General features: G+C 39.7%; 4 protein-coding genes across 8 annotated transcripts; 3 read left to right on the plus strand and 1 right to left on the minus strand.

Annotated features, from left to right (window-relative positions):
• Positions 1-2,416: 2,416 nt before the first annotated feature.
• Positions 2,417-12,006, minus strand: LOC147165714 (uncharacterized). 3 transcript variants are annotated; one of them, XM_086088761.1, is made up of 3 exons: positions 11,723-12,006; positions 9,963-10,028; positions 2,417-4,687 (listed from the first exon to the last, which is right to left on the minus strand). In XM_086088761.1, the coding sequence occupies exons 2-3, from the start codon at positions 9,975-9,977 to the stop codon at positions 4,223-4,225; spliced, it is 480 nt and encodes a 159-aa protein (XP_085944887.1). In that variant the 5' UTR covers positions 9,978-10,028; positions 11,723-12,006; the 3' UTR covers positions 2,417-4,222. The 3 variants fall into 3 exon arrangements, with proteins under 3 accessions (XP_085944887.1, XP_085944888.1, XP_085944889.1); XM_086088762.1 differs by having other exon boundaries at positions 9,959-10,028; positions 11,723-12,003; XM_086088763.1 differs by lacking the exons at positions 9,963-10,028; positions 11,723-12,006 and adding an exon at positions 6,290-6,308.
• ift38 (intraflagellar transport 38) lies at positions 5,662-11,334 on the plus strand. 2 transcript variants are annotated; one of them, XM_086088759.1, is made up of 14 exons: positions 5,662-5,763; positions 6,156-6,197; positions 6,323-6,434; positions 6,739-6,823; positions 6,905-7,084; positions 8,086-8,181; positions 8,261-8,344; positions 8,434-8,567; positions 9,649-9,790; positions 9,993-10,065; positions 10,168-10,305; positions 10,461-10,510; positions 10,636-10,680; positions 10,965-11,334. In XM_086088759.1, exons 2-14 carry the CDS (start codon positions 6,176-6,178, stop codon positions 11,130-11,132), a joined length of 1,329 nt encoding a protein of 442 aa, XP_085944885.1. In that variant the 5' UTR covers positions 5,662-5,763; positions 6,156-6,175; the 3' UTR covers positions 11,133-11,334. The 2 variants fall into 2 exon arrangements, with proteins under 2 accessions (XP_085944885.1, XP_085944886.1); XM_086088760.1 differs by lacking the exon at positions 10,636-10,680.
• A 221-nt stretch (positions 12,007-12,227) lies between the features above and the next one.
• Positions 12,228-15,704, plus strand: ccdc124 (coiled-coil domain containing 124). The gene is made up of 5 exons (XM_086089271.1): positions 12,228-12,329; positions 12,647-12,824; positions 12,939-13,128; positions 13,694-13,799; positions 14,588-15,704. Exons 2-5 carry the CDS (start codon positions 12,666-12,668, stop codon positions 14,790-14,792), a joined length of 660 nt encoding a protein of 219 aa, XP_085945397.1. The 5' UTR covers positions 12,228-12,329; positions 12,647-12,665; the 3' UTR covers positions 14,793-15,704.
• A 955-nt stretch (positions 15,705-16,659) lies between these two features.
• Positions 16,660-24,320, plus strand: kcnn1b (potassium intermediate/small conductance calcium-activated channel, subfamily N, member 1b). Of its 2 annotated transcripts, XM_086089024.1 has the most exons (11): positions 16,660-16,794; positions 17,852-17,966; positions 18,078-18,919; positions 19,886-20,308; positions 20,396-20,491; positions 21,577-21,995; positions 22,083-22,224; positions 22,456-22,566; positions 22,642-22,769; positions 22,992-23,061; positions 23,708-24,320. In XM_086089024.1, exons 2-11 carry the CDS (start codon positions 17,867-17,869, stop codon positions 23,990-23,992), a joined length of 2,616 nt encoding a protein of 871 aa, XP_085945150.1. In that variant the 5' UTR covers positions 16,660-16,794; positions 17,852-17,866; the 3' UTR covers positions 23,993-24,320. The 2 variants fall into 2 exon arrangements, with proteins under 2 accessions (XP_085945150.1, XP_085945149.1); XM_086089023.1 differs by having other exon boundaries at positions 17,852-18,919.
• The last annotated feature ends 553 nt before the right edge of the window (positions 24,321-24,873 follow it).

Below are 24,873 nucleotides of genomic sequence, written 5' to 3' on the forward strand. Positions count from 1 at the left end.
GCGGTAACACTTTGCCCGTATGAGTTCCTGGTGTGTTATATCTACCTGTTTTGCATATATATTGTTCCCAGAATGTATTGTGGGGCGCAGTTAATGAAGTTATAGGACGTTAATCCATGACCATGTCATATGTGTTTGTATAACCAGTATCTGAATGTGTGTTATATTCAGCACGTTTATGTTTGATTTATTCTGGTTTATGTTTATGTATTTTTTTCAACAAACCATAACTTTAGGTTGTGTGTAAAATAATGACATCCAGGTCAATTCTGTGTACAAGTTGCGTTGCTCATTTTGCTCAAATTACAAATTTATATGTTATGATTTTGAGCGTTTGATTAATTGGTCCGACATTACTCATTTTTTTACAAGATCATCTCATGGGCCGGATTAAACTCCTTGGCGGGCCTGATCTGGCCCGTGGCCATATGTTTGACATCCCTGAATTTTAAACCATGCTGTCACATGAGTGAGCACTTTTAAGGGCAAGGAGCCGTGTCTTGTGTGTTTGAGTGGGTGCTCAACAATGATCATAATGTTGAAAAACAAATCAAATGAAATTATAATGATGTCATACATTGACAGTATAACGACATTTTATCTTCTCTTGTAATTTATGGTTCTAAATTTAAACTACCAAGCGCCTTAAGGGAGATGATTACTCGTGGCTCGTGAGGACCGAACTCGGCCACCCCTGATTACGCTAATTAAACGGGTGTAAGCGGTTTTAGAAAAGTAGGCTGGACCTAACCTTGCCAGCAAGATGAATTCTCGCGTTATTTGTGAGTTCACAAACTTCGTAGAATACCTCTTGTACCGCTCCCGCTGGTTTGCAGCCGATCTTTTTTCGATCGGACCAATCAGGCGTTGTATGGGCAGGACGAAACCAATAAGCGCCGATGGCGGGGAGAAACAAACAACAGACGAATGGATGCTGCAATTAATTATGTTCTCGCAGAATTACTCACCGTTTCCTTGTTGAATTTTGAACAGCGAGAGGCGTTTTGTGCGTTTTTATCTGGTAAAGATGTTCGTGCCCCCCCAAAGATGAGACGGAAGACGAGATTTTCATCCGTTGCCTTGGTTGGTCAAAACAAATGCGCAAAGATTCTGCATAGTCCAATCAGCTCGAAGTATTGTACACAGCAACAAATTGGTCTGTCTAGTGAAGTACCAGATTGATCATGTGAAGAACTCCTTCGAGTGAATCACAATTATCGATCTGGCTGGCGAGGTTAGGCTCGAGCTGATGGTAGAAGTTTTTATTTTGAATCTGTATGTTATATTGATTCAAATCGCTCAGCGCTATTGTGGACGTTCTGGCGTATTAATGGAGTTTCCTATGTTCTAGCAAATCGACTGTTTGCGGGGAATGAAAGGTATAACCATTCTAGCAAATAGAGTTGTGATTGTTGCTGTTTGCGGGGAATGAAAGGTATACTCATTCTAGCACAGCGCAGGTGTTGATTACTGTTTGCGGGGGATAAAACGTACGATTATCCTAGCACAGTATAAATGTTGATTGCTATATGCGGGGAATAAAATACACATTTATTCTAGCAAAAGTATATCAAGTCTCTGTGTATTCATTGTTGCCGCCGACCACTCACGAGCCTGCATAAAAAAAATTAAAAGGTGAAGTAGTGTTTTTCACAAAACAACTCCCTAGCCAAATTTCTCAAATTTTTATCATCCACCTGTGAAGCCTTATAACTAACTACTACTCTGCCTACCGCAGCAATTCGGCAAATCATTGCACAAGTCTGCACAAATACCCAAAGTTCTAGCCTGCCCCTGCGCACATATAGACGTCACCTTGTGCCAGACTAGCAAAGAGCACGAAAAAAGAGACCTGGAATTTTACATTTATTGCAGACAGGTAAACAAATAAAATATCATTCATTCTCATATACTGTAAATAAAGGAGATTTTGCATGTTAAATAATAACACTTTTTTTAGTGACCTAACTGTATTTGCTTTTACGGGTGTGGTCATTAATGGATTGACAATGATCCTCAAACAAGGTGAGTACCATCAGCACATATAGACGTCACCTCCTGACCCGTCCCAGTCCTGGACAATAGTATAAAAAACAAAAAAGAACAATCCTGTCCTGTCCCGCTCCCAAACTAAATTACTCCCACTGCCTTACAACTCCCATTATGGAGGTCAACTGCATAATTTTAAAAAACAACAGCGTATGGAAAGAAAAATACAAATTGCTGTGCAAGCGTGCATCTGTCCAAAGTTTTTTCCTGAACGGTTATTGAATTAATCACGCCCCCGTCTGCTCCCGTGAAGTTTTTATCCTGTCCTGTCCCAATCTCATGATTAAAGGTGAAGTTTACTCCCATCTCACAGCATTCTCGAAAAAAATGTCAGCCTCTAAATCATATTAAAGACATATGAATGAAATTGTGTTAAATTATATATTTTTATTCAACACATGTACAGTGTGATGATAAAAACAAATGTCTTATCTTGCCATTATACTTCAATAGTTGTCTTGCGCCAAATTTGAACTACCAACTGCCTCAATGGCGACTTTTTCTATAGTAAATTTGTGGTTTCAAGTATTTCTCTGACAAAATGTTAAAATAATGCTGGTGATGATCAAACCAAACGAATATAAGAGGTGAAGAATGATCAGGAATGTTCCAAGTGCGGCCTGTCTGACTGTCACAGTATCTGAAGATGAGGTTCGGCAGAGGCATGCAGCTGCTGGGGAGTGTCCAGTTTCTTGTGGCCAAGGTAAGACAAGCACACACTTTTGTCTTATTCCTTGCTGTACATCAGTGATGTTGAAAAGTTGTGTTTACCGCTTTCGGCAGACTCAAATTTGCATTTCATCTCTTGCACAAATATTGACAGCAGAGCATTTCCAACAGGCGTGATGTTGTTGAAGCAGTACAAATTGTGTCGGATTACCCTGTTTGAGGATTAAATTAACACATAAATGAGCTAGAACCAGTTTTAAAAATCCATAAACCCATCCATCATCTAAACCGCTTATCTAATAATGAAATTTGTCATGCTTTGTTTCTCTGTCTATTTGCTTTCCCCAGCTGCTGTACACAGGGGTGGTCATTTACGCACCAGCATTGATCCTCAACCAAGGTGGGTGAGATGACCTGCTCACATTAGACTATTTTGTTGAAATGTGTTCTACGACTTTTGGTAAAGAAAACAACATTGTTGTAAGTCAATACGCAACAAAAACGCAACATTAAGTAAAATGGCATGTTTAAAAGTTGTTAACAAGGATTTCATCTGTCTGCTCGACCTGAATCATTTGCATGTAGCCTACCCTATATTGCAAATTAGTGGTTCCTTTCTTTTCCCTTCACAGCAACTGGACTCAATATGTGGAGCTCTCTTTTCTCTACTGGAATCATCTGCACCTTGTACACAACCCTGGTAAAGTCATTAAGCATGTCCATTTATTTAGACATTCCCATCAGTGGGCAATAAAGGTTGGGAAATACTGCACTACTGTATACACTTGTAACATGTCTCAAGATATCGTTGTGTGCTTAAAATTATTTTTGCTCCATGTAAGACTTGTTTTCTGCTCCTTTTCATTCAACATTGAAGAATATTGTTTTTGTTATGTCGTTTTCCCTTTTACAAAATGAACGAAATAAATGATCCCAAAAAAATGTAATGTATTTTTTAATCAACTTTTAGCCACTGTTTTGACCCAACATATATACTGGCAGGTAAAATGGCCAGGTTGTACTTATGTCTTGACTTAACAATAAAAGCATTTCTGCTGAAGAATGCAAATGTTAAATGAAAAGTGGTGTATTAACATGTGAAAAAGTATATTCCCCTGTTGTCAGTGCAGATGTACTTAAATTATGCAGGGTGGGTTCTGTAACTATATTCAACAACAAACTATCAACTGTTCTATTTCAATACTTCATTTTGCAAATTGTTGAAAAGTTCCAACTAAAGTAGTTGAGAGGATCTGAAACTTTTGTTGCCCGTCTGCTGAAAACCTACACATGGCATACAATAACAAACAAATGGGGGTGTTGTGTAGCAAATAAAAATGTACAACTGTCCTGTTTAAAACATAAGCATAGCTTTTAGTCGTCAGTGTAGAAAATCAAGCATGTATTTTTAGGAACACTGCAACTGTTGCCAGTGTAGCTGAATCTGAAACAGCACATTGTTGTTCTTGGACCCCGAAGCCATTGAGCCACTTCCACGAGTGAGTCACCACTCTTCTGCGGCCCTGTTCGAGTCCTCGTCGGCTACGGCGCAGTCGAGACGCTCCACTCCGGGAAGTGCCAGGTCATTTTGGTTTAGCTTCTCCAGGAAAGACGACAGCAATCGCTTGTTTAAATGGTCCGTCAGGGTCCTCTCCTCTTCGACACGCGGAGTTTCCACATTTCTGACCGACAGACTTTCTTCTGCATCAGAGCCTGAGCCGAGTAGCGAAGGGGCCGCGCGGTGGCTCAAGCACAAGCCGTTCAGCTGCTCTTCCTCGGCGGACAGATTCCCGGCAGGCCCCACGGCGTCCGTCCTCGACTCCCGATCCATTCGTGATATTAAAGTGGTCTGCAGGGCGGTATTTTCCAGCTCTTTCTGTCGCTTACTGTCGAGGCCACCGTCAGGAGATTGATTTCCTGTCGCAGGGCTGCTTAGAGGAGGATCGCCGCTTTGCTCCATGGCGCTGAGCTGTAGCAATGAATGCGGCTAGTTATAACACGGTTCATGTAAACACTGGACGGTGTCGCCACCGTGTGGTGGACGAGATACTTGGACAACTTCCGTGTACTGTACTCAGTGGTTCCCATTTTTTTCTTGAGTATGTAACCCCCAAAAAGGTAACACAACTGATTATTAAATGAAAATCGTATTTTTGCTAACCTTAAGTTCAACATGTAATTCTTATTACTTTTTTTTTAACTTAACTGCAACAAAAAAGAAAATATATAAGCAATATAGATAATACGATTAAATAATAGGAATAAAAGCTAAGAAAGAAAACATACCATTGTTAAATAAATCACAACATCCCCCTCAAGAAAAAAAAAACTGGAGGCAGCTCCTTTGAATCCCCTTTAAACCAGCGTTATTTATGCTGTAAATCAATGTTTTCTCATCCGGCCCACCGTGAACACGTTTTTTTTTTTTTTTTCATGCATGTCGGAAAAGACAATGTGCCTCATTTGAGTGTTCCCGAATCCCAATTACCTTCTCACTTAATTGCCATAGTTATACACAGGCACACCCAATGACATCTTTCCCCAGAACTGTCTAATCACTAACATAATACACACATTCTTCAATCTTATTTGTATTTAAAATATGTTTGCATTTGATATTGTGCGTGCAGCGTGTAAAAAAGATTAATATTTTGTTGAATCAACTGCAGTCTAACTTTTTGCCAGGTGAGGTCGTTATAATTCCAGTTTCAAGAACTAGTAAACCCATTTTTGCAGTGGTTCCGTGCTTGACCAAAGCTTCATTTGCCCATCACTATAGGTCGCCCAAATATAAGATAATAAAAAAAAACTGCTTGGTTGTTTATAACAGCTATCTGAACACGGTGACCATTTAGATTACAATGACAAACAATGTGTAAAAACAATACATTGTACTGCAAAAGCAGCCAATAGCGCCTTTTTCAACATCCTCGTCTCCCATTGGACGCGACTGGAGCATAACGATTGATGATTGGACGAGCCACATTGGCTCTTCCGCGTAGTGGAACATATCCGAAGGCGACTGATCAACTGGCTCATCAACAGGTAACCATTAGCGACTATCTGTAAACACTAATCTATTTTTTGCAATTTTTTGAGAAAATAAAATTCATTAAACGCTACACAGTAGATTATGCCATAGGCAATGACTACGCGTTCACATAGCTTCTCCCATTAACCTAATCTGTCCAAGGCACAAACGCTTCGAAATTCAAGCAGTACTGTGCATGACAAATAAAAATGTATTTAGCCACAAAATCGTCTCAATTAATAAATGTAGTTAGAAAGTGTGTCGAGCAGTGATGACGAGCGATGTTATTACGGTCGCTTTCTAATCGTTCTTTGCTTAGCTTTTTTTCCTGTTAATATACTTGAATTATTAGCACCGAAATTAATTGTCACTTAATTGTGTGCTTTTTTCTTTCTTTGCAAACCAGTGAGGGGAAGACGAGTCACAATGTCTTTCAGAGATTTGAGAAGTAAGCTGTCCTCAGTTCACCATCTGCTACATACACACACAGACTCAAATTTAAATGTCATATTTTGCACTCGGGCGTATATATGTTCTCACATTTGTTAATGGTCGACACCTTTGCAACGGCAGATTTCACAGAAATGATGAGAGCTTTGGGATATACTCGCTTGATTTCGATGGAAAATTTCAGAACGCCTAACTTCAATCTGGTAGCTGAAATCATGTTATGGCTCGTTAAAAGGTATGTCTTTGTCTTCGTATCCATCATTGATGCATCCACCCATCCATTCATCTATTTAGAATGTCGGTGCATCTATAACAGAAACAGAAATTAACAAGCACTTTTAGAAATGTAAAGTAAAATTATGTTATACGTGATTGTTTTGATCATGTGTGTATTTCTAATGCAAATGAGGATTAAGCGGTTAAGAAAATGGATAGTTGTAAGAGTGAGCTGTTGTAATAAGACGAAGACACCGCATATGTAATTTAAACGAATTGCTTCAAAAAACATTCTGTCATTTTGCCCCCATCTAAATATGTAGATATGAGCCTCAGATGGATATTCCTCCAGATTGTGACACAGAGTCAGACAGAGTATTCTTTATAAAGGCCGTGGCTCAGTTCATGGTAATATGCCGTCTTAAGCATATATATATAGTTTTTGTAATATAATGCAATGCAATGTAGTATGTAATGTCCTTATTGCAGGCAACCAAAGCGCACATCAAGCTGAACACCAAGCGCCTCTACCAGGCTGACGGCTATGCAGTGAAAGAGATGTTAAAGATCACGTCAGTGCTGTACAGTGCAATGAAGACCAAGCAGATGGGCCTAGAAGATAGAGTTGAGGAAGACAGCAGCAAATTTAAGTTTGACATTGGTTCACGGGTAAGATGATTATTAACGTATGTGAGGTCATTGTATTTATTGTACATTATACAGTGTGCCTTCACTCATTCCTTCGGTGAGGGCTTGACAGGCTTAAAACATAATAAATATAAAAAATAAAGCCGACTACTTCACGGATTTCACCTATTGTGGGTATTTTTTGGGAACGTAACCCCGAAGATAAACGAGGGAACTCTGTAAACTCAAATATATTATATAACTAAAATTCAAGTAATTTAATCGTTGTTTCCACCGAAACTATTAGAACTATTTGTAGCACAGTATTTTAAAATTGTAAGAGCGTTTGCAGTACATTATGCATAAATTATTTTTAGTAGTTTCGCTCCATTTAAACCTACAACCACAACAAAAACAGCATGATTTTAAAATGACAAATTTTGGATATAACTGTATTGTAATTTGTAGGGGTGTTAGAAAAAATCATTTCGGCAATATATCGCGATATTACAGCGCGCAATTCTCGAATCAATTCGATATGCGGCCGAATCGATTTTTAAACAATTTTTTTTATGGGAATATTCAACAAAACATCTTACTTAGGGTTAGGATTCACACATTAAGCATGGAAGAATGTTATATTAATGGAACATTAAGCCTTAATATTTTATTTCAGTGCTGTTCAAACATGAAACAGACTGCAACCTGTTTGTTAAATGCAGTGGCTCAGTTACAAGCCTGAATTTTCAGATAAATGAATACATTTTCATACAAATCTTACAGTGTACATGTAGACGTTTACTAATTAGTATTTTCTAAATTTGAGTTTAAAAAAATCGCAATAATATAATAATAGATTTGTGTCGGGATTAATCGGTATCGAATCGAATCGCCAGGTACTAGGCAATTCACACCCCTAGTAATTTGTATTGTTGACTTCAAACGTTCTTCCTATCTTTAATATGTGTCAAGTCTGGAATTGTATGAGAAGTGTGTACTCTTCAGTTGTTGTTTTAGTATTTCTCCCTCTGTCTTCCTGTTAGCTTTCTGACCTCAAAGCAGCTCGGCAACTAGCGTCGGAGGTCACGTCTAAAGGAGCATCTTTGTATGATTTACTGGGCAAGGAGGTGGAACTTAGGGTGAGTGTAAGCCCACTGTAACTGAACGTTTTTGAGTCCCTTATTGTGTTTAAAGAATATGCATGCGCATTATGTTTAGGAAAAGAGAAGTGTGGCCATTGCAAGACCTCTGGAGATGGATGTGACTGAAAAGGCTCTGAGAGTCGCCATCAGGGAGGCTTTGGTCAGTATTGCACTTCAGTTTTCAGTTTTACTGGCATTTCCTTAAATATTTTTAAATTAATGAATTTACATTTTGTGCTTGTCTTCAAGGAAACGGTGGAGAAAACCAAAGAAATGCTGAATAATATTGTTTCTGATGAGACCAGTCTGGATGCCAAGATAGAAAAGAAGAAACTAGAACTGGAGAGGAGTCGGAAGAGACTTCAGACACTGCAAAGTGTGCGGTCAGTTGATAACGGCGGCACAAATTAATCAGATAGTAAAGGCCTCTGCCACAATCTGCATATGCCTTTTTTTTATGCTGTTGGACATAAATGTGGGCACAAAGTCCACTTCTCGTGGCCACATAACCAGTAAAAAGGAAAAAGTTTATATATATTGATGAACCTGGAAGCTCAAATGTTTGTTTTTTTTTCCATTGTGACGTTTTATATTGTCTGGTCTTTATGTAATAGTGTGACTGTAAAGCTGCTTTTCCATTGTACCGGTTTCCTACTGAAATGGCCTCGCTCGGCACCGCGTGATGGCTTTTCCATATTTTTTGGGGCCGTGCAGTTAAAAAGAAACCACTTTTCAGAATCTCCTCCGAGTGGTTCTAAAACACAGGCTGAGCAGGGCTGTGACATCACTGTTACCTGATTGGCTGACAGATGTAGATGTTTCTTAAGTGATGTGTGGCAAGGAACTCCACTGCACATGCACATTTTCCTGGTTTAAGCGAGTGGGACAGAGATGCCTACACCGCATGCCACCAAGTCATAAAAACACAGTATAGTATTTACAGTACACATATATTGTGTTTTACAGCAATACTTTTCCCTATTTACAATTTCATATGTACCAATGGATGAAATGTGCTGAGGGATTGAAGCTCTTGTAAATATGGTTAAGTATTGTTGTAAAATACAATATATTTGTATACACTGTATACTGTATTTTTGTTTCATGGTGGCGGGCGGCTGTCTCTCTCTCTCGCTTGAATCTGGAAATTGATTTTTCGTCTGTGTGAAAGGGCTCTCATTTGCTATGTCGCCACGTGACATTATGCAATAGCAATTGATTATGAATCGCTACAAAACCAGCGGCCGAGACTCGCCACTCATGAAATGATATGGCAGGCAAAAATAAAAGTAAGGCCGGAGCAGTGTGGTGTCAGGCCGTTCTGGAGCCTGTAATGGAAAAGCGGTACTGACTATTTATTTATTTATTTACATTTTCTACTTTCTTTGATAAAAAACAAACAAAGTTTGAGTACCCATGAAGGCAAATACTACTCTTAAACATTTCTCCTTCATGCTATGTTAGACCAGCGTTCATGGACGAATATGAAAAGATCGAAGAAGACCTGCAGAAACAGTATGAGAGCTACGTAGCAAAGTTCAAAAACCTTTGTTTCCTGGAGTCGCAGCTGGAAGATTACCATCAACTGGAGCAAGAGCGGTTTGAGGTGGGTAACTGTATGTAGGCTTGGATCGGTGTTAGATTTTAAGGTATGAAAACCATGAGGTTCTTTTTTTTTTTTTTTTCATATTTGGGTAAATAAAAAAACAGCATTTTTTCCCCCTTGAACACAATCTATTTCTGCTGGCTAAAAACTCTCACCTTTCTTACTCACCTACAATTATGTTGTCCATTTGTTTCCCTCGCAGGAGGCTGAAAACACCCTGAGGATGATGCAGCAAAATCTGAAGGAGGAGGACAGAGATCTAATGAGGACCTCATGTGAGAACTCAAAATACAGACATCTAAGCTGCCACTAAAGTAGGATGGCGTTGACAGCCACTCAAGTGTCAGGTTGCATTCGTTCTATCAAATGTGTTCCAGTGAAAGATGTGGACTCCGACATGGATGTTCTTGAGGATGAAGGTGACATGGGCAGTGATTTGGAAGAATCTCGGCCTTCCAATCCACGGCCTACTCGAAATGGCTTGATGGCTGCTAAACAGATGAGCGATATGTTCAGTATGTCAACTTGAGCCATTTATTTCTTGAGCATTGATTCAACTTGCACTATTCTGTGGTTCTAAATCTGATTGTTATTTGATTCATCCAGATGCAAGTTGCAACAGTATATGTTCAAACTATTACCAACAATATGTATATATATTTTCTTCCAGGAAGAGGAACAAGATTCATTGGGAACATGCAGGGTGGCGAGAGTGATGAGGTAAACACTGTCAGTACATACAGCTACTATCTCTGTCCAATGAACAGCCTCTTCCATCTTTTCTTTTATAGATTGTTTTTTTTGTATCTCACCCATCTCTTTGCACTCATCTTTTATATTTAAAGCCCACATTAGCCATTTCCAGGAGGCCAAAACAACCCAAAGGACAGGTTTGTGGAGGGCCAGTGTCTAGTTGATTCTTTGCTTTTTGTGTTATTAAAATTAGATCCAGCCATCCTGATTTATTATTATTTTTGGTCACTGTCCCATCCATAGCCTAAGAGTTTCCATGTAATATCTGCCTTTTAAATACAGTTGAATTAGCACTTTTAGTTCCAGGACATTGGCATGATTCTTTAGCATTTATAGTGCTATCTTAGTTTTCTGTCAATATACAGCTATGAATACTATATGGAGCTTTTGTAGTAACTTCTCTCTTTTTTCTCTATTTTAGTCAGAAGACAGCGAGATAGAGGTGGATGAAGATGACAAGGAGGAAGGCGAGGGTGAGAGCAAAGAATTAGATGATGACAGTTTGGAAGACAGTGTGGCAAGAGCAACAGGCACCTCCAGGGGACGCACGAGACCTCCTCTTTTCGATGACAGTGACAACGACTTCTGAATTGCAAACACATGCCCATTTTTACTCAAATACAGTAGTGCTCTGTCATATTCTATTTGGTATTCCAGCTCATCTTAGATAATGATTATTATTACTGTATTGACTTGTAACATAAGACTTACTGTTAGGGAGCACAGAGCATCAATGTACAATAGCTCTTGATGTTTGTTAATTTTCTTAATAAATTGTTTGGTCTTCTGTACGTTTAAATCAAATTTGATGCTCACTATTATACACTGGTTTAACAAAAACAAACCAGATGCGTGTGCAACTTTAATCCATTTCCGCCTATCCACTTAAAGGTATAGCTGAAGCATATCCCAGCTGTCTTGACTAATTATGGACTGAAAAATCATGTCATGGCATCTGCATGTGGCAGTAATCAAGAATATAACATTCAAATGGCTTTTTCTTACCAGGTCATAAAACCTTGGTTAGTAAATTGACTTAGGAGGTGGCATTCAAAACAACTGAAATTACTAAGGGGACTTATGCATCTGATCTGGAAATTGCTATAATTATGTATGTATGAGTTATATTATAGTACTACCTGAATTCCTGTAAAATAATATATCTCTATAGAAACATACCTTGATTCGTTGTTTTCTGTGGTAAAGGTCCGACAGATATGAGGTTTTTTTTTCTACAGTTACTGTGTGATCTTAATGCGACATCAACCACACACGAGTCTTTGTGACGCATGTTGATTGCCAAGTGCAACGTTATTTTTTCTCGCGTTATTGTCGTACACCAACTCCAGAACAATCGCTGTCATAGTATTTTGGCGTTATATTTCAAGAAAGGTGGAGTGAGGTCCACAGCATCGCTTGTAGTTGCATGTTGCTGTTGAGATATGATTGACATACACCCCTCCCTCACCCTTATCTGTAAGATTGCTGCAGGACTACACTATACGTAAACAGTACAGCTTTTGCCTTAAACAATTATCAAAATATGAATAAACCTTTCTAATTAGCTTTCGGTTAAACATATTTTTTTGCGATTGTATTTGCATTCCATAAAATTCCATCAGAATAAGAATTAACGGTTCATTTCGTGACCGGATCTGACGTTAAAAAGTAGACTCAGTTGGATCCAATTACGTCATCAAAGTGCGTCGACAGGATATGGCGGATGCCTCTACAAAAATATAAGATTTTTGTAGTCTAGTTACGACCTGAATTTCGTCTAATACTGGTATGATACACTAAATCTTCTTACAATTTTTAACTGTGGTTATTATTGTCTTCACCATATTTGCGTGAACACAAAAGGAGAGTGACAAATCAATAAGCAAGCTTGACATGTTTATCCGCTAGTAGTAGCTCCGTAGCGATACTGATAAAAATAATTGCGGCCCAAATTTGTTAGAAAACAAAAGCATATCATTTATTGGTATTTGTTTTCTAGGTAATATTTTTAGGAAAATGTTTCTCCTCAATTTACAAACTAGTTGTATTTATTTTTTTGGGGAAAGCCATTTCTTATGATAGCGTGGTCTCATTTAATGTCAGCTAAACGGCGGCTGCTGGGATGCCGAAGAAGTTTCAGAGTGAGAACTCCAAGGCGGTCACAGCCAGAGCCCGCAAGGCTGAGGCAAAGGCAGTGGCGGATGCGCGCAAGAAGCAGGAAGAGGATGATGCCCTGTGGCAGGAAACTGACAAACATGTACTGAAAAAAGAGCAGCGAAAGGTAGTCAGTTTGGCACTGCATGACCCTAATCTGACATGACTAACATGTGATGGCTAGTTTTGCACAGATCTACAAAAATCGGCAGATGTGCAAGGTTGTTTTTTGCCTTTGCAGGATGATAAGGAGAAGAAGAAGATTGAGCTATTGGAGAGGAAAAAGGAAGCCCAGCGACTCCTGGATGAGGAGACTGCCAGCATAAAGGGCAAAGCCCAGAAGGAGGGTGGAAGTGGTGGAAAGGTAACCCGAGCCCAGATAGACGAGGCTATACAGAGTGCTCCACAGCCTCAGCAGCTCAAGCCTAGAGGTAAACTCAAATACAATGTGCAAATTCATGTAAACACAATAAATCTTTTTAAGCATGCACGCCACACACGTTAGTAAGTTTCCCTCATTAGGAAGTAGCAACATGATTGAGGAGCAAACAAGCAGACTAGTAATGAAAATAATGTGTTGGTGTTGAGTGGTAAAAAGTAAAAAAAACCTTTTCACTTAATTTCACTCAACTAGACAGACATACCCCGTGAATGTACGGAGGACGATGACGCGCTCCGCTAGTCTGCGGAGGGGGTTTGAGGTGGATCAAACAATTTTCAATCAAATGTGGGGTGTACTGTATTTTTGTTGTTTAAATACTTTTAACCTCTATGATTTATATATATATATATATATATATATATATATATATATATATATATATATTATAGCTATAAGTATCTAGCTTGTTAAAAAGAACACACAATAAAAATAAAATATATATATATACTCAACAATTTCTGAAGCACCCCCCAAAATGGGCTAAACATGCATCTGCTCGCTAATCTTTCATTAAATAACATCTTGAAATGAGGAATCCTGTGTTTAATCTACAGAAAAGAGCCATCTGGAAGTTCCGCTGGAGGAGAATATTAATAGAATTATTCAGGAGGAAGGAACAGTGGAAGCTAGAACAGTAGAAGATGCCATTGCTGTGCTCAGGTAACAGTTGTTTCAGTACACACAGGAATGTCAATAATGACAGCATCCCTGTAGGGTGTTTTCATACATTTCTATTCTAGTTCATAACAGTTCATTAACTGTAATATATTCCGATAGCAACGTTGTATCGGTATTGCCAGAATTAAAATATACATATATATTTTGTTATTTTTGAGTTGAAACTGTCCCAAAACTTTGGAACTTCGTATTATTATTATTATTATTATTATTATTTGATTTTTATTTTTTTGTGTCTGACATTGATAATTCCACTATACATGCAAACCTGAGGATGTGGTGGGTCAGTCAAAGTACATAAAACACTATTTGTGTTCTTAACGCAAATCGCAAATTGTTTCAAATTGTGATTATATGGATGGTACTGACACCACCTATTCTAGATGGTCGACCCAAGTTTTCTCAATTTACATACACACAAAAGGCTGCAATCTAGAGTTCGATAAAAGTGAACCGAAGCATAAAGTCACCTGAAGCCAGGTACCCACATAACAAATTTTAACATTACAATCCCTTTTCACCCTGTAGGGAATGATGAGAATAGTGTGTTTTTATCCACAATTCTGAAAATTAACTATTGACACAATCCACACCACAATCTTTCAGGATTTTTTTTTGGGGGGGGGGGGGCATCCGTTAATCAGGCCTTTTGTGACTTTGATCGGAAAGTTCAAATTGGGGTCAGGTTGGGCCTGATTATCTGTATGTGTGTACCCCACTGAAGACTCACAGTAAAAGTATCTCACATGTTGCTGATGCTCCTGTTTCAGCATTGCGCCTGAGGACCTGGACCGCCACCCGGAGCGCCGGATGAAAGCTGCTTTCACGTCATACGAGGAGGCCAACTTGCCTCGCTTGAAGATCGAAAACCCCAACATGAAATTGTCTCAGCTGAAGCAGCTGCTGAAGAAGGAGTGGATGAAGTCTCCCGAGAACCCCCTCAATCAAAAGTTTGTTGCGTACAACTCAAAGTGAAGGCACCAACTGGGTCCTTTTCACCATCAACGCTCAACTCCCCTTGGAAACTGTCTTATGCACCTTGGAGAGTTTTAGAGCAAAATCATCTTCATTCATCCAAAATTGAGCAAAAGTGAACGTTATTGGTCCCCCTCATACTTTCGCCCTTTTCACGCTGCATTTCCATAAAATGGACACATTAGATACAAAAGATAGTCGGTATTTATTCGCCTGTGCCTTCTATTCAGAACACACGTAAGTGTAAAACATTCCCGACAATTGATGCAGCATCCTGCATACAAATAATCTGATTGTGAGGCAAGGTCAGCGGCCGCGTGTGATGCCATGTTTAAAATGCTTGTCGAATAGTGACAACTGCTGTCAAGCAAGCAATTCAAGCTAGAATCTCAGGAGGTGCCAACTTCCTGCTGCGCTTCTGTTATCTGGGAAGCTGGAAAATTTGCGGGTCAACTTCAATCCCCTCATTTAGTATAAAGATGAGAAATGGCTGACTTTGATGGGCAGTGTGAAATGTACTTGGACAAGCAGAATTCAGCTCGCCACTAATTCTGTGGAAGACTAACATGAAATGACTTTCTCATGACTTTGTTTTAACACACTTGGAGAGAAAGAGGTTGGATTGTACATGCTTTCACACTAATGTACTAAAGTGAAACATCCGATGATATTCGTCACTTCAATCAGCGTGAAGGTGAGAACAAATGTGATTCTTTTTGCTGTGTAATTCTTAATTACAAAAGCGTATTCCATTTCAACCAGCAATTTTTCCACAAGTTCAGTCATCGGCTTTTGTTGTTGACCCTTTTAATATTAAATATCAATATCATGTGCTTGAGTGGCCATTAGTTTGCTGTGATTTTAAAGTCTCATTTTCCCTGAGATTAAAGTGGATGATGACATCTAAGATAATTCTGCTTTATGAATGTCTTATTTACCAATCATTGCTGATTCATCATTAAATGGAAAATGTGAAGGGTGCAGCGAAACATCTTAGTTTGAAAGACTTCTTGCCGTGCCAAAATGTATTTAGTGTCATTCTATTCAGACGTTGAAGGAAATATAATTTATACTAAATGGACGTACAATCATTCTGAATGAATTTTATATTAGGTCAGCTACAATGTTGACTTTACTCAAAGGATTTCTATTTTGTTTTTACAACACTAGTGCAATGTGCAAATGCAAAACTGCAGAGGCAGCGGACTTGGAGGCTTTGTAACTTTTCCTCATGCCAAGTGGCTGACTGAATCGATATTTGTTGAGTTGAGTGGTTGTATTGATAAACTCTGGTTATCAAAAAAACATTAAAGTTATTAAATGACAATACTGAAACTTATTGTATTATTTGGAAAATAATGGAGAGCAGTCCTACAAAATAAAAACATTCCATGTGCCTTTATATTTGGTATCACAGTTGTAGTTTGGGATTTATGTCAAGGGCACAAATAACCGCTGTTTTAACATTTGCTCATTGCAAGATGGCCTTGCTCTCACCCATCTGATGCATTCACAAGCTGATTTAATAATGGGACACTTTTGTCCGGCCTTACGCTTGTGTTGGGCAGATAAGAGAATCTGGCAAAGGCCTTTGAACTGCGGAGCATCAATGACGAGTGCAACTGATCTTTTATTTGCCAATCCGCTTTGAAAGCAAGGTGGTTCTGCTGATCAGTGGAAACGCTGATGTCTTTGAGGTTGGACTTGTGATCGTACACTGAAACAGTCTATCCAATCTGATGCGTGCTGTTTGCACCTTGTCGCCACTCCAGCCCACTCCCATGCATTTGCATGGCAACCCTTTACCAGGCCAGCTGCCCCTCTCCTTTCTTCATACTGAATTCTAATCATTACTTTCAAAGGAGACCGTCTCCAAAGTGCCATGATCAAGGGTGCACATAGGAGAAAGCGCTCCCTCCCTCGCCTCTTCTTAACACTTTGCTTCTGGAGCTCTTCCAAGCAGGAACCTTCCACTAATCTGCAGAAAAATAACAAATAAACGGTAAGGATTAAAAAAAATATTTTGGGGGAGGGCGTTGGGAGATTGTTAGGTCAATACTAATTTCAGAAGATTTGGGCTCCAGCTTTAGTACACATTATTGCTACTTCAATTAATTTTCAGGTGTAATGTTCATACATTGTGCATGTGTGTGTATGAAGCGGCCGAATTGTGTCAAGAGGGCTTTTTATACCAGGCGGCACGGTGGCCAACAAGTTAGAACTTCCACCTCACAGTACAGAGGTCGTGGGCTCAGGCCTTCAAGTGTGAATGAGTGATAAGACTAGAATCTGAATAATGTCCTGGTCAGAATTTGTTTATTTACTTGATGCATATTTTCTAGCTGAGTATGATACGGTACAGACAGATCCAATGTTCTAAAATTTTTTGTTAACTATCAGGCTATCAAGTTACAAGGATGCTTTGGATTGGTGCTATGATAAATCTTGTCATTAGGGGTGTAATGAAAACCCATTTGAATCGGAAAATCATTTTTGATTCAAAAAATGTGATTTATATTATTGACAACGGACAAGTTCATTCATATGTATCTAAAAAGTAATTGTGTCATACTCTCTCAAACTGAGCCATACCATATCGAATCGTTCCACTTTAAAATTGAACCATCCTTCAACCGGAACGAACCCATGTATCGAGATTGAATCGTCTTATATTGGTGAGATGCACACCCCTAATATACAAATCGCTGGCGTCGGCCCGAAACCTCATCAGTCCCATTTTGGCAAGTTTCACATAAAAAAAAAAAAAATAATCCCTACTTTTGGTCATTCCGCGTGTGGATGTCATTTTTATGAATTATTGACACATCTGATGATGCAATGGATGAACAAGCATGCAGTTTATGGGGTCTCCTGATTTTTGTGTGTGGGTGGTACAAGGTTTTGGCTCGACGCCAGCGATATACTATATGTATGTATATATACTATATGTGTATTCACACATCACTGTTTGCATGATGTGATGGGTTAAAAGTAGAATTGAGTGCATGTAAAACACACGCAATACTTCCTTTTTATTTCCATAACTGTTATTGTCTCAGCTGTGCAGAGATACCATGAGGTTGATTCTGGTTAAACCCACCAATGCAACCCGACGCCTCGACACAACAGGTCAAGTGCTCTGTGATGATGACCGCGAGGGTTGCACCTCAAGAGGTCAGTCACACCCAACCAAAAATCCTGAGGGAATGCATGAGCAATCCTCAGAAACACGCATGGAGGTGACTTCACCAACGCAGGAGACGAATCTCTGTTGTGCTCCTTCAGCGCCCCACGAAACTTCAAATGGAGTCATTCCTTCCTCAAAAGTTTCTGTTCAGATGCCACCGCTGCAAACTGAAAGCGTGACCATATCTCAGCTGACAAACCAGGACTGGCTGCTTCTTTGTGGAGGGGAAGGAGCGGATTCATCCTCATCTTCAGCCCAGGATCAGACAATACGTATGGGACATCCAAACAACGACACGTGTGCTTGTTCCTGTCCTGGCTCACAACAGCAACATTCAGAAAAATCCATCTTTCCGCCTCAGTCAAATCACACGTCACTTCAAGGTTGTCTCTTGCACAATATAAGCCTTTCATCCTCACCCCGCTCACAATTTTTCTCTCCCAGCACCCAAACTTCTGACGGTCGCCAGGTCTTCCCACATGAAACAAACAAGAGGGATTTCTTGCAACCTGCAAACAAGTATTCATGTGGTAGTTTCATGCCTCAGTGTATCAACCAACAAGAACAAAAGACTCTTTCACAACAACAAATTTGCAATCATTTTAAAGATGCCAATTCAAACTTCAACATCCCTCTGTATGCTAATGAACGTCCTGAGATAAACAGGAAACTTATCCAACATTCTCAGCCTCAGGATCGTGAAAAGCAACACGCTCATTACTCTGTCAGCGGTGGCGAATCCTGGAAGTCCCACGAAGATCCTTCCATCATCCTCAAGTGTCACCATCTCTCATCCAATCATATGGCCAGGACCGCCCGTGTCAAGAGGTCCTCAACACCAGCCAAGAACCAAAGTGTGCAGTCCTTCTCCACCAGTCAGTATAGCTCACTTGACCGTCAAGACTTAGTAGAGGAGGAAACAAGAACAAGATATTGTCAGGTACACGATTATCCTAAATTACATGGACTCATGACATGTTTGTGCTTTTAATTAGTTCAGGGGTCACCAACCTTTTTGAAACGGAGAGCTGCTTCTTTGATACGGATATTAATTATTATTACATTATAAAGAGTAAGTCTATTTATGTTGCATTAATTATGGAAATGTCAACTTTTTTTTTATTATCAATGTGTTGTTAAAAAAACTAGTCTTAACTGATTCAGATTAATATTGTGTTGTTGGAATTGTGAATTAAGCAGCAAAATCCACCTATTTTCATCTATCTTGTTGTCCACTTAAAATTACATCACACTTGCTCAAGTAACAGCCAATCACAGTTTTCGGAGTTTGGTCAAGTGACATTCACAACTTGAGCAGTGATTGGTCATTATCTGAGGTCATTTTCAGACGACAGCAAGTGGCAAAATGGTCGCCTCCTGAGATCTTGCAAATGTCACATGACCAAACCCCATGACAAAAAAGGTGAGCTGTGATTGGTCGTTACCTGAGCCCTTAAGCAATGTGATCTCATTTTTTGTTGATAACTGGCAGTACAGGCAAAATGGCCACCCCTTGAGATGGATAAAAACGGGTGGTTTTGACAAAATGGCAGCCCCTAGAGACTGATGAACACAAGTGGATTTTTCTACTTAATACATGTGACATAAGCGCAATATTAATCAGTTCCCCTTTAATAACTGGCATGGAAAAGACGAGAGAAGTTTGCCAACTAAATGATTCCCGTTTCTTCTCGTGACTGTCATGCATTTTCAATTGGTGGGTACTAACACAGTCATACTTGAAATAGATTTTGCTCCACTTTGGAAGTTCCACTTTAGCCTATGGCCTTCCTATGAGTGTCATATTAATGGAGAAATTCTGAGCCAAAATCTGTTTTCCTGAGGCAGCCGTAGTAGCATTAGATTACACATTATTGTTGACTGCTGGCTGTTCTTTCTTTCACAGACAAACACTCAGCATCTCAGTGGATCCAGACTCTCGCCTTCAAAACGTGTCACTCCTTCTGAAGTCACAGGAAGTGGCGCCGTTGGCAATGGCAATGCTGTGGTGGGATCACTGGCCAGCCATGAAACTCTGAGATCCAATTCGGATGGAATCCAATCAGGCCAGCAGCTTCTTCACAGCACCCTCCTGGAGGACGCCTTCTCCAAAGTCATCAGAGAGGATTCAAGTAAGGCCAATTGTGACAATGCCACCAGAGAGGAAGGTAGTGTACCGCAGAAGAAGGACATCAGCTTCAGACTGGGTCAGCGCAGAGCTCTTTTTGGCAAGCGCAAACAGCTGAGTGACTACTCTTTGGTCTGTGGGATGTTTGGCATTGTTGTCATGGTGATTGAGACTGAGCTATCGCGAGGATTTTATAGCAAGGTATTTGGAGATAAAAAACAACTGTATTTAAGCTATGTAACATTAAGTGTAAACTACACTCACTTTTTAATTTCTCTTCTTTTACAGGAGTCCATATGTTCATATGTACTAAAAGGCCTTATGAGCGTTTCTACTGTTATTTTACTTGGTCTTATTCTCATGTACCATGCGAGGGAAATTCAGGTAAATATATGCACATGCACATATTGTTAGTTTAACTGTGGGCTATTTTCCTCCTCTAGTCTGACTCGCTAATGCTAATTAGCGCGCTACTCGCGGCACTTTTATCACTCAAAAGAACGGCTCCACGCTGAAAGAAAAAAAAACTTATTGGAATAACTTGATCGTGACTTTTTCCTTCTACTCTCTAATGTGGCTACAACTTAACAATGTATTAGACCGCGTGGAACCACACTGCCCCTCAGTGGCCAAACTGGGTACAACATTAGCAGCGCTCCAAATAAAGGCGCACACACAAACCAAGGCAAGACAGTATAAAATAATTTTAATAAAATCGATTTGGGGACATTTAAAATCTATTCTGAATTGTACTAAATGAGAATCGACCCACACACACACACACACACACACACACACACACACACACACACACACACACACACACACACACACACACACACATTATCTGTAGCTAGTTTCTTTTAATTGATTTTATTCTACACTATTGGGAAGTGATTCATGTTTGTTTTGTCAACGAGACAAAAGTTACCTGACGTTCATATAGGTTTTGTGGAAAGTCTGTTGGGATGGGCTCAAGCTCACCCGTGACCATATTAGGGACCAGTGCTGTAGAAAATGGATTAACTGATTGATGGATGGCAGATTTTAACCACATTTTTAAACACACTGTGAACTCTTTTTTTAGGTGAAGTGGGCCACCAGATGGTGCTGTCATTCTTTTACCTTTGTCATGCGGACATTATGGTATAATGTAGTGTACACAGTATTTAATACAGATCCACCATGTATTTTTGTCATTGGCCGATGGGGCCATATTATGCCATATGAACGTGTGAACAATTGTATATGTGTGGAATGACCAGGGGGGGGGGGGAAATAAAAGCTAAAATGGATGACTAGATGGATCCGAGTTCTACAATGAATCCCAAATTGTTTCTAAAGAGAGCTAAACTATAAACTCCCCAATATTTCCCAGCGCAGCAAAACCTTTTTCCAAAGAATTATTAAATTACTTACTGCTACTTTGGGTACCCAATACACAAGTAACAGTCACACGTTTTCTTCAGCTCTTCATGGTGGACAATGGTGCGGATGACTGGAGGATCGCCATGACCTTTGAGCGAGTTCTCTTCATCGTGCTGGAACTCCTGGTGTGTGCCATCCATCCCATCCCGGGTCAATATGTGTTCAGCTGGACTACTCGACTGCCATTCAACTACACCACGTTGGTGGCGGACGCTGATGTCGACATCATCCTGTCCGTGCCCATGTTTCTGCGCCTCTACCTGATTGGCCGGGTCATGCTTCTCCACAGCAAGCTCTTCACAGATGCTTCTTCTCGCAGCATCGGGGCACTAAACAAAATCAGCTTTGACACTCGTTTTGTCATGAAGACTCTGATGACCATCTGCCCTGGCACTGTTCTACTCGTGTTCAGCGTGTCCTGTTGGATTATTGCAGCATGGACTGTGCGCATCTGTGAGAGGTATCAACCGTAAACCTCTATTTTTTTACTTACTTTTCTAAACATTGTACATGGTACTACCTTTAGTGTTATATTATGTTCCAAAAGGTATCACGATGCACAGGAGGTGACCAGCACCTTTCTAGGAGCAATGTGGCTGATCTCTATCACCTTCTTGTCCATTGGCTATGGTGACATGGTGCCTCACACTTACTGCGGAAAAGGAGTGTGCCTGTTAACAGGCATTATGGTAGGATTCATTCACCAGAAGCAGCAATTGTTGGTTCTCTTCCCTGAAGGACAGAAAAACACACAATGGTCACTCAAATAAGTGACTTCAGAGTTTTCAGACAGGTTCAAACCCATTAAATATACTTAAAGTAAATACAAATGATTTGATTGTTTACACCCACCCCCACCCATCATTCACAATACAATCCCTACTGTAAACAGTCTAATTATCCATTGCTCCTGTTCCCAGGGAGCCGGCTGTACAGCTTTGGTGGTGGCTGTGGTTGCAAGGAAGTCAGAGCTCACCAGAGCTGAGAAGCACGTCCATAACTTCATGATGGATACTCAGCTCTATAAAAAGGTCCGTTGTGTTTTATCTCACAATGCAAACATCACCTATAACGAACTTGACATTTCCGTCCTGTTTTGCCCTCAGGTGAAAAACACTGCAGCCAATGTGTTGAGAGAGACATGGCTGATTTACAAACACACCAAGCTGGTGAAGAAAGTTGATCGTGCCAAAGTACGACACCATCAGCGGAAATTCCTGCAAGCTATCCACCAGTGGGTAAACTTATCACATCATGATCACAGGTTCTAAGGTTCATTTAATGTAACGTGCATGATATTCAATCAGTAAGTCCGTTGTAACTTTTGATTTCCAGATTTTAGCCTCGCTGAAAATGTATGAAATTGTAGTTATATAAGTGTTTACACTATGTATTACAGTTAGTCTCAACCGTATGACAACAATAAACTGTATGCATGCTATTTGTCATGTTTTAGGCTGAGAAAAGTTAAAATGGAACAAAGGAAACTAACTGACCAGGCCAACACCATTGCTGATCTTGCAAAGGTACTCACACCAACAATATATTTTACCCTCTTCAAAATGTAAAGGAAATTAATAAATTATGTACGTTAGTGCCCAGGAGTAACATATGAGTGTCTTACTTTGATCAAAATACCACAACTAGGATCAAGAATTATAGTATTTCTCACACATGTGAGCCGGCCCTCAACCTGCCCCACATATTGCTGGAATATTGGCAAATACAGATTTTATGCCATGAAAACAAGGGGCTGGTTGCATTTAGCTCTGATCAAGCAGCTGCAAACTGTGAAGCACAACCAAGCCCTCACACAAACAAGCGGGGATTCTATTTTTGCTTATGACGCTATCAAATGAGGCTAGACACTTTTCCAATTACTGTGCAGTAGCGGATGGACACATAGCCAAACGCAAATACACCCACACCCTCACCACATCGACAACTTCACCGGACAATCAAGTAAGTGCTGCTTATTATCAGAAGCTAAAGCTAGCTAATGTCAATCTGTGCATCCAACAAAACTACCGGTAAGTATAAATAGTGTCCAGCGTCCAGTTTAACTGATAAACATTAAATTTTCCATAATATGTCCCTTTTTAAACCTACTGTAAGTTTGCTAGAACTGGCCACTAAAGGTTTAAATTTCTACTTATTTTCCATTCTCTCCAGACTCAGAACATGATGTACGATTTGGTGTCGGACCTGCAGCATCGAAGTGAGGAGCTGGACAGGAGGATTGTGGCCCTTGAGGACAAACTGGACCTGATGCTTCTCAACATGCACTCGCTGCCTGACGTGCTCTCTCAAGCAATAACAAAGATACAAAAAGATTTTCTAGATGACCTTGCCTGCCGGGTCCACTTCCTGTCGTCCTCCCTAAGCTCAGAGTGCTGTTCTGTTCCCGCCAGGCCGCTCTGCCAAGGCCCCACTTCATCACAGACGCCATACGGCTGATTGGCCTCAAGCTTTGGAACCAAAAAAACACAATCAGAAAGACTTTGTTAGATAACTTTACTACAAGATCCAGATTCTGACACCTCTGAGTTGCAGTTTCAACTTCCAAGTTTTCCAAATCATCCTAAATCCACATCGAATGCCACATTATGATAAAGTGCAAGTATGAGAAAGAGCCGACCTCCTTATGTTCATTGTGTATTAGAGTTAACATACAATGCTCAAAATAAATAGGTACAAGTAATAAGTAAGATTTTTATAAATTTCTTAGTGAGCTAAGAACAATCTTTATAATATTGATGAGAATTTTGTTATCTAAAATAGTAGTTTTGGCAAACAATTAAATTTTATTATCTACTGTATAATAAAATGTTATATTTGAATAAAGTGTACTTTTAATTGAAAACATTGTAATATAAATAAATAAAAAGTAAATACTGTACATTTTTGTTCAATGTTTGTTATATTTTGTACTGTTATTTTTATTTGGTAGCTACAATGAAAACTACTCATATACTGATACTTTATTTAAAAAATAAATAAAGCACAATTGAGCACTAATGTCAGGCATCCAACCTTCTTACGTAACGTAAATGGCGCCCAGTTCTAACAGTTAAGAACAGTCTTGCGAATTCCTTGCTTTTTAGCCCTACTGTTCTCAAAACAAACGTATGCAAGTGGATAAAGGCAACACAGCTGTGACGTGATACTTCAAGTGACGATTAACGAGGCCCTCGAGCACAACAAGAAGCAACAGCCATAATGTTGTTTACTACAACCAGAACAAGCCATCTGCCTGAAGGCACTGGAGGCAGGATATTGGAGAAATTGAGGGCATCGCATCATCTCGCGATAAGTGCTAGGAAGTGAGCTGCGCCCAC

Source organism: Leptonotus elevatus, chromosome 11 (assembly GCF_054856555.1).
Source record: "Leptonotus elevatus isolate MCC_2025b chromosome 11, RoL_Lele_1.0, whole genome shotgun sequence".
Lineage (NCBI taxonomy): Eukaryota > Metazoa > Chordata > Actinopteri > Syngnathiformes > Syngnathidae > Leptonotus > Leptonotus elevatus.

What these genes read in the sequence shown, in the direction of transcription:
- kcnn1b (XM_086089023.1), top strand. Translation starts at nt 17,867, where the DNA reads ATGAGGTTGATTCTGGTTAAACCCACCAATGCAACCCGACGCCTCGAC. An exon ending in CGCGAGGATTTTATAGCAAG is followed by an intron (nt 20,309 to 20,395) that starts GTATTTGGAGAT and finishes CTTCTTTTACAG; the next exon opens with GAGTCCATATGTTCATATGT. An exon ending in GCCTGTTAACAGGCATTATG is followed by an intron (nt 22,225 to 22,455) that starts GTAGGATTCATT and finishes TCCTGTTCCCAG; the next exon opens with GGAGCCGGCTGTACAGCTTT.
- ift38 (XM_086088759.1), top strand. Translation starts at nt 6,176, where the DNA reads ATGTCTTTCAGAGATTTGAGAA. An exon ending in TGGAGCAAGAGCGGTTTGAG is followed by an intron (nt 9,791 to 9,992) that starts GTGGGTAACTGT and finishes TTTCCCTCGCAG; the next exon opens with GAGGCTGAAAACACCCTGAG. An exon ending in AGGGTGGCGAGAGTGATGAG is followed by an intron (nt 10,511 to 10,635) that starts GTAAACACTGTC and finishes TTATATTTAAAG; the next exon opens with CCCACATTAGCCATTTCCAG.
- ccdc124 (XM_086089271.1), top strand. Translation starts at nt 12,666, where the DNA reads ATGCCGAAGAAGTTTCAGAGTGAGAACTCCAAGGCGGTCACAGCCAGA. An exon ending in TGAAAAAAGAGCAGCGAAAG is followed by an intron (nt 12,825 to 12,938) that starts GTAGTCAGTTTG and finishes TTGCCTTTGCAG; the next exon opens with GATGATAAGGAGAAGAAGAA. An exon ending in GATGCCATTGCTGTGCTCAG is followed by an intron (nt 13,800 to 14,587) that starts GTAACAGTTGTT and finishes CTCCTGTTTCAG; the next exon opens with CATTGCGCCTGAGGACCTGG.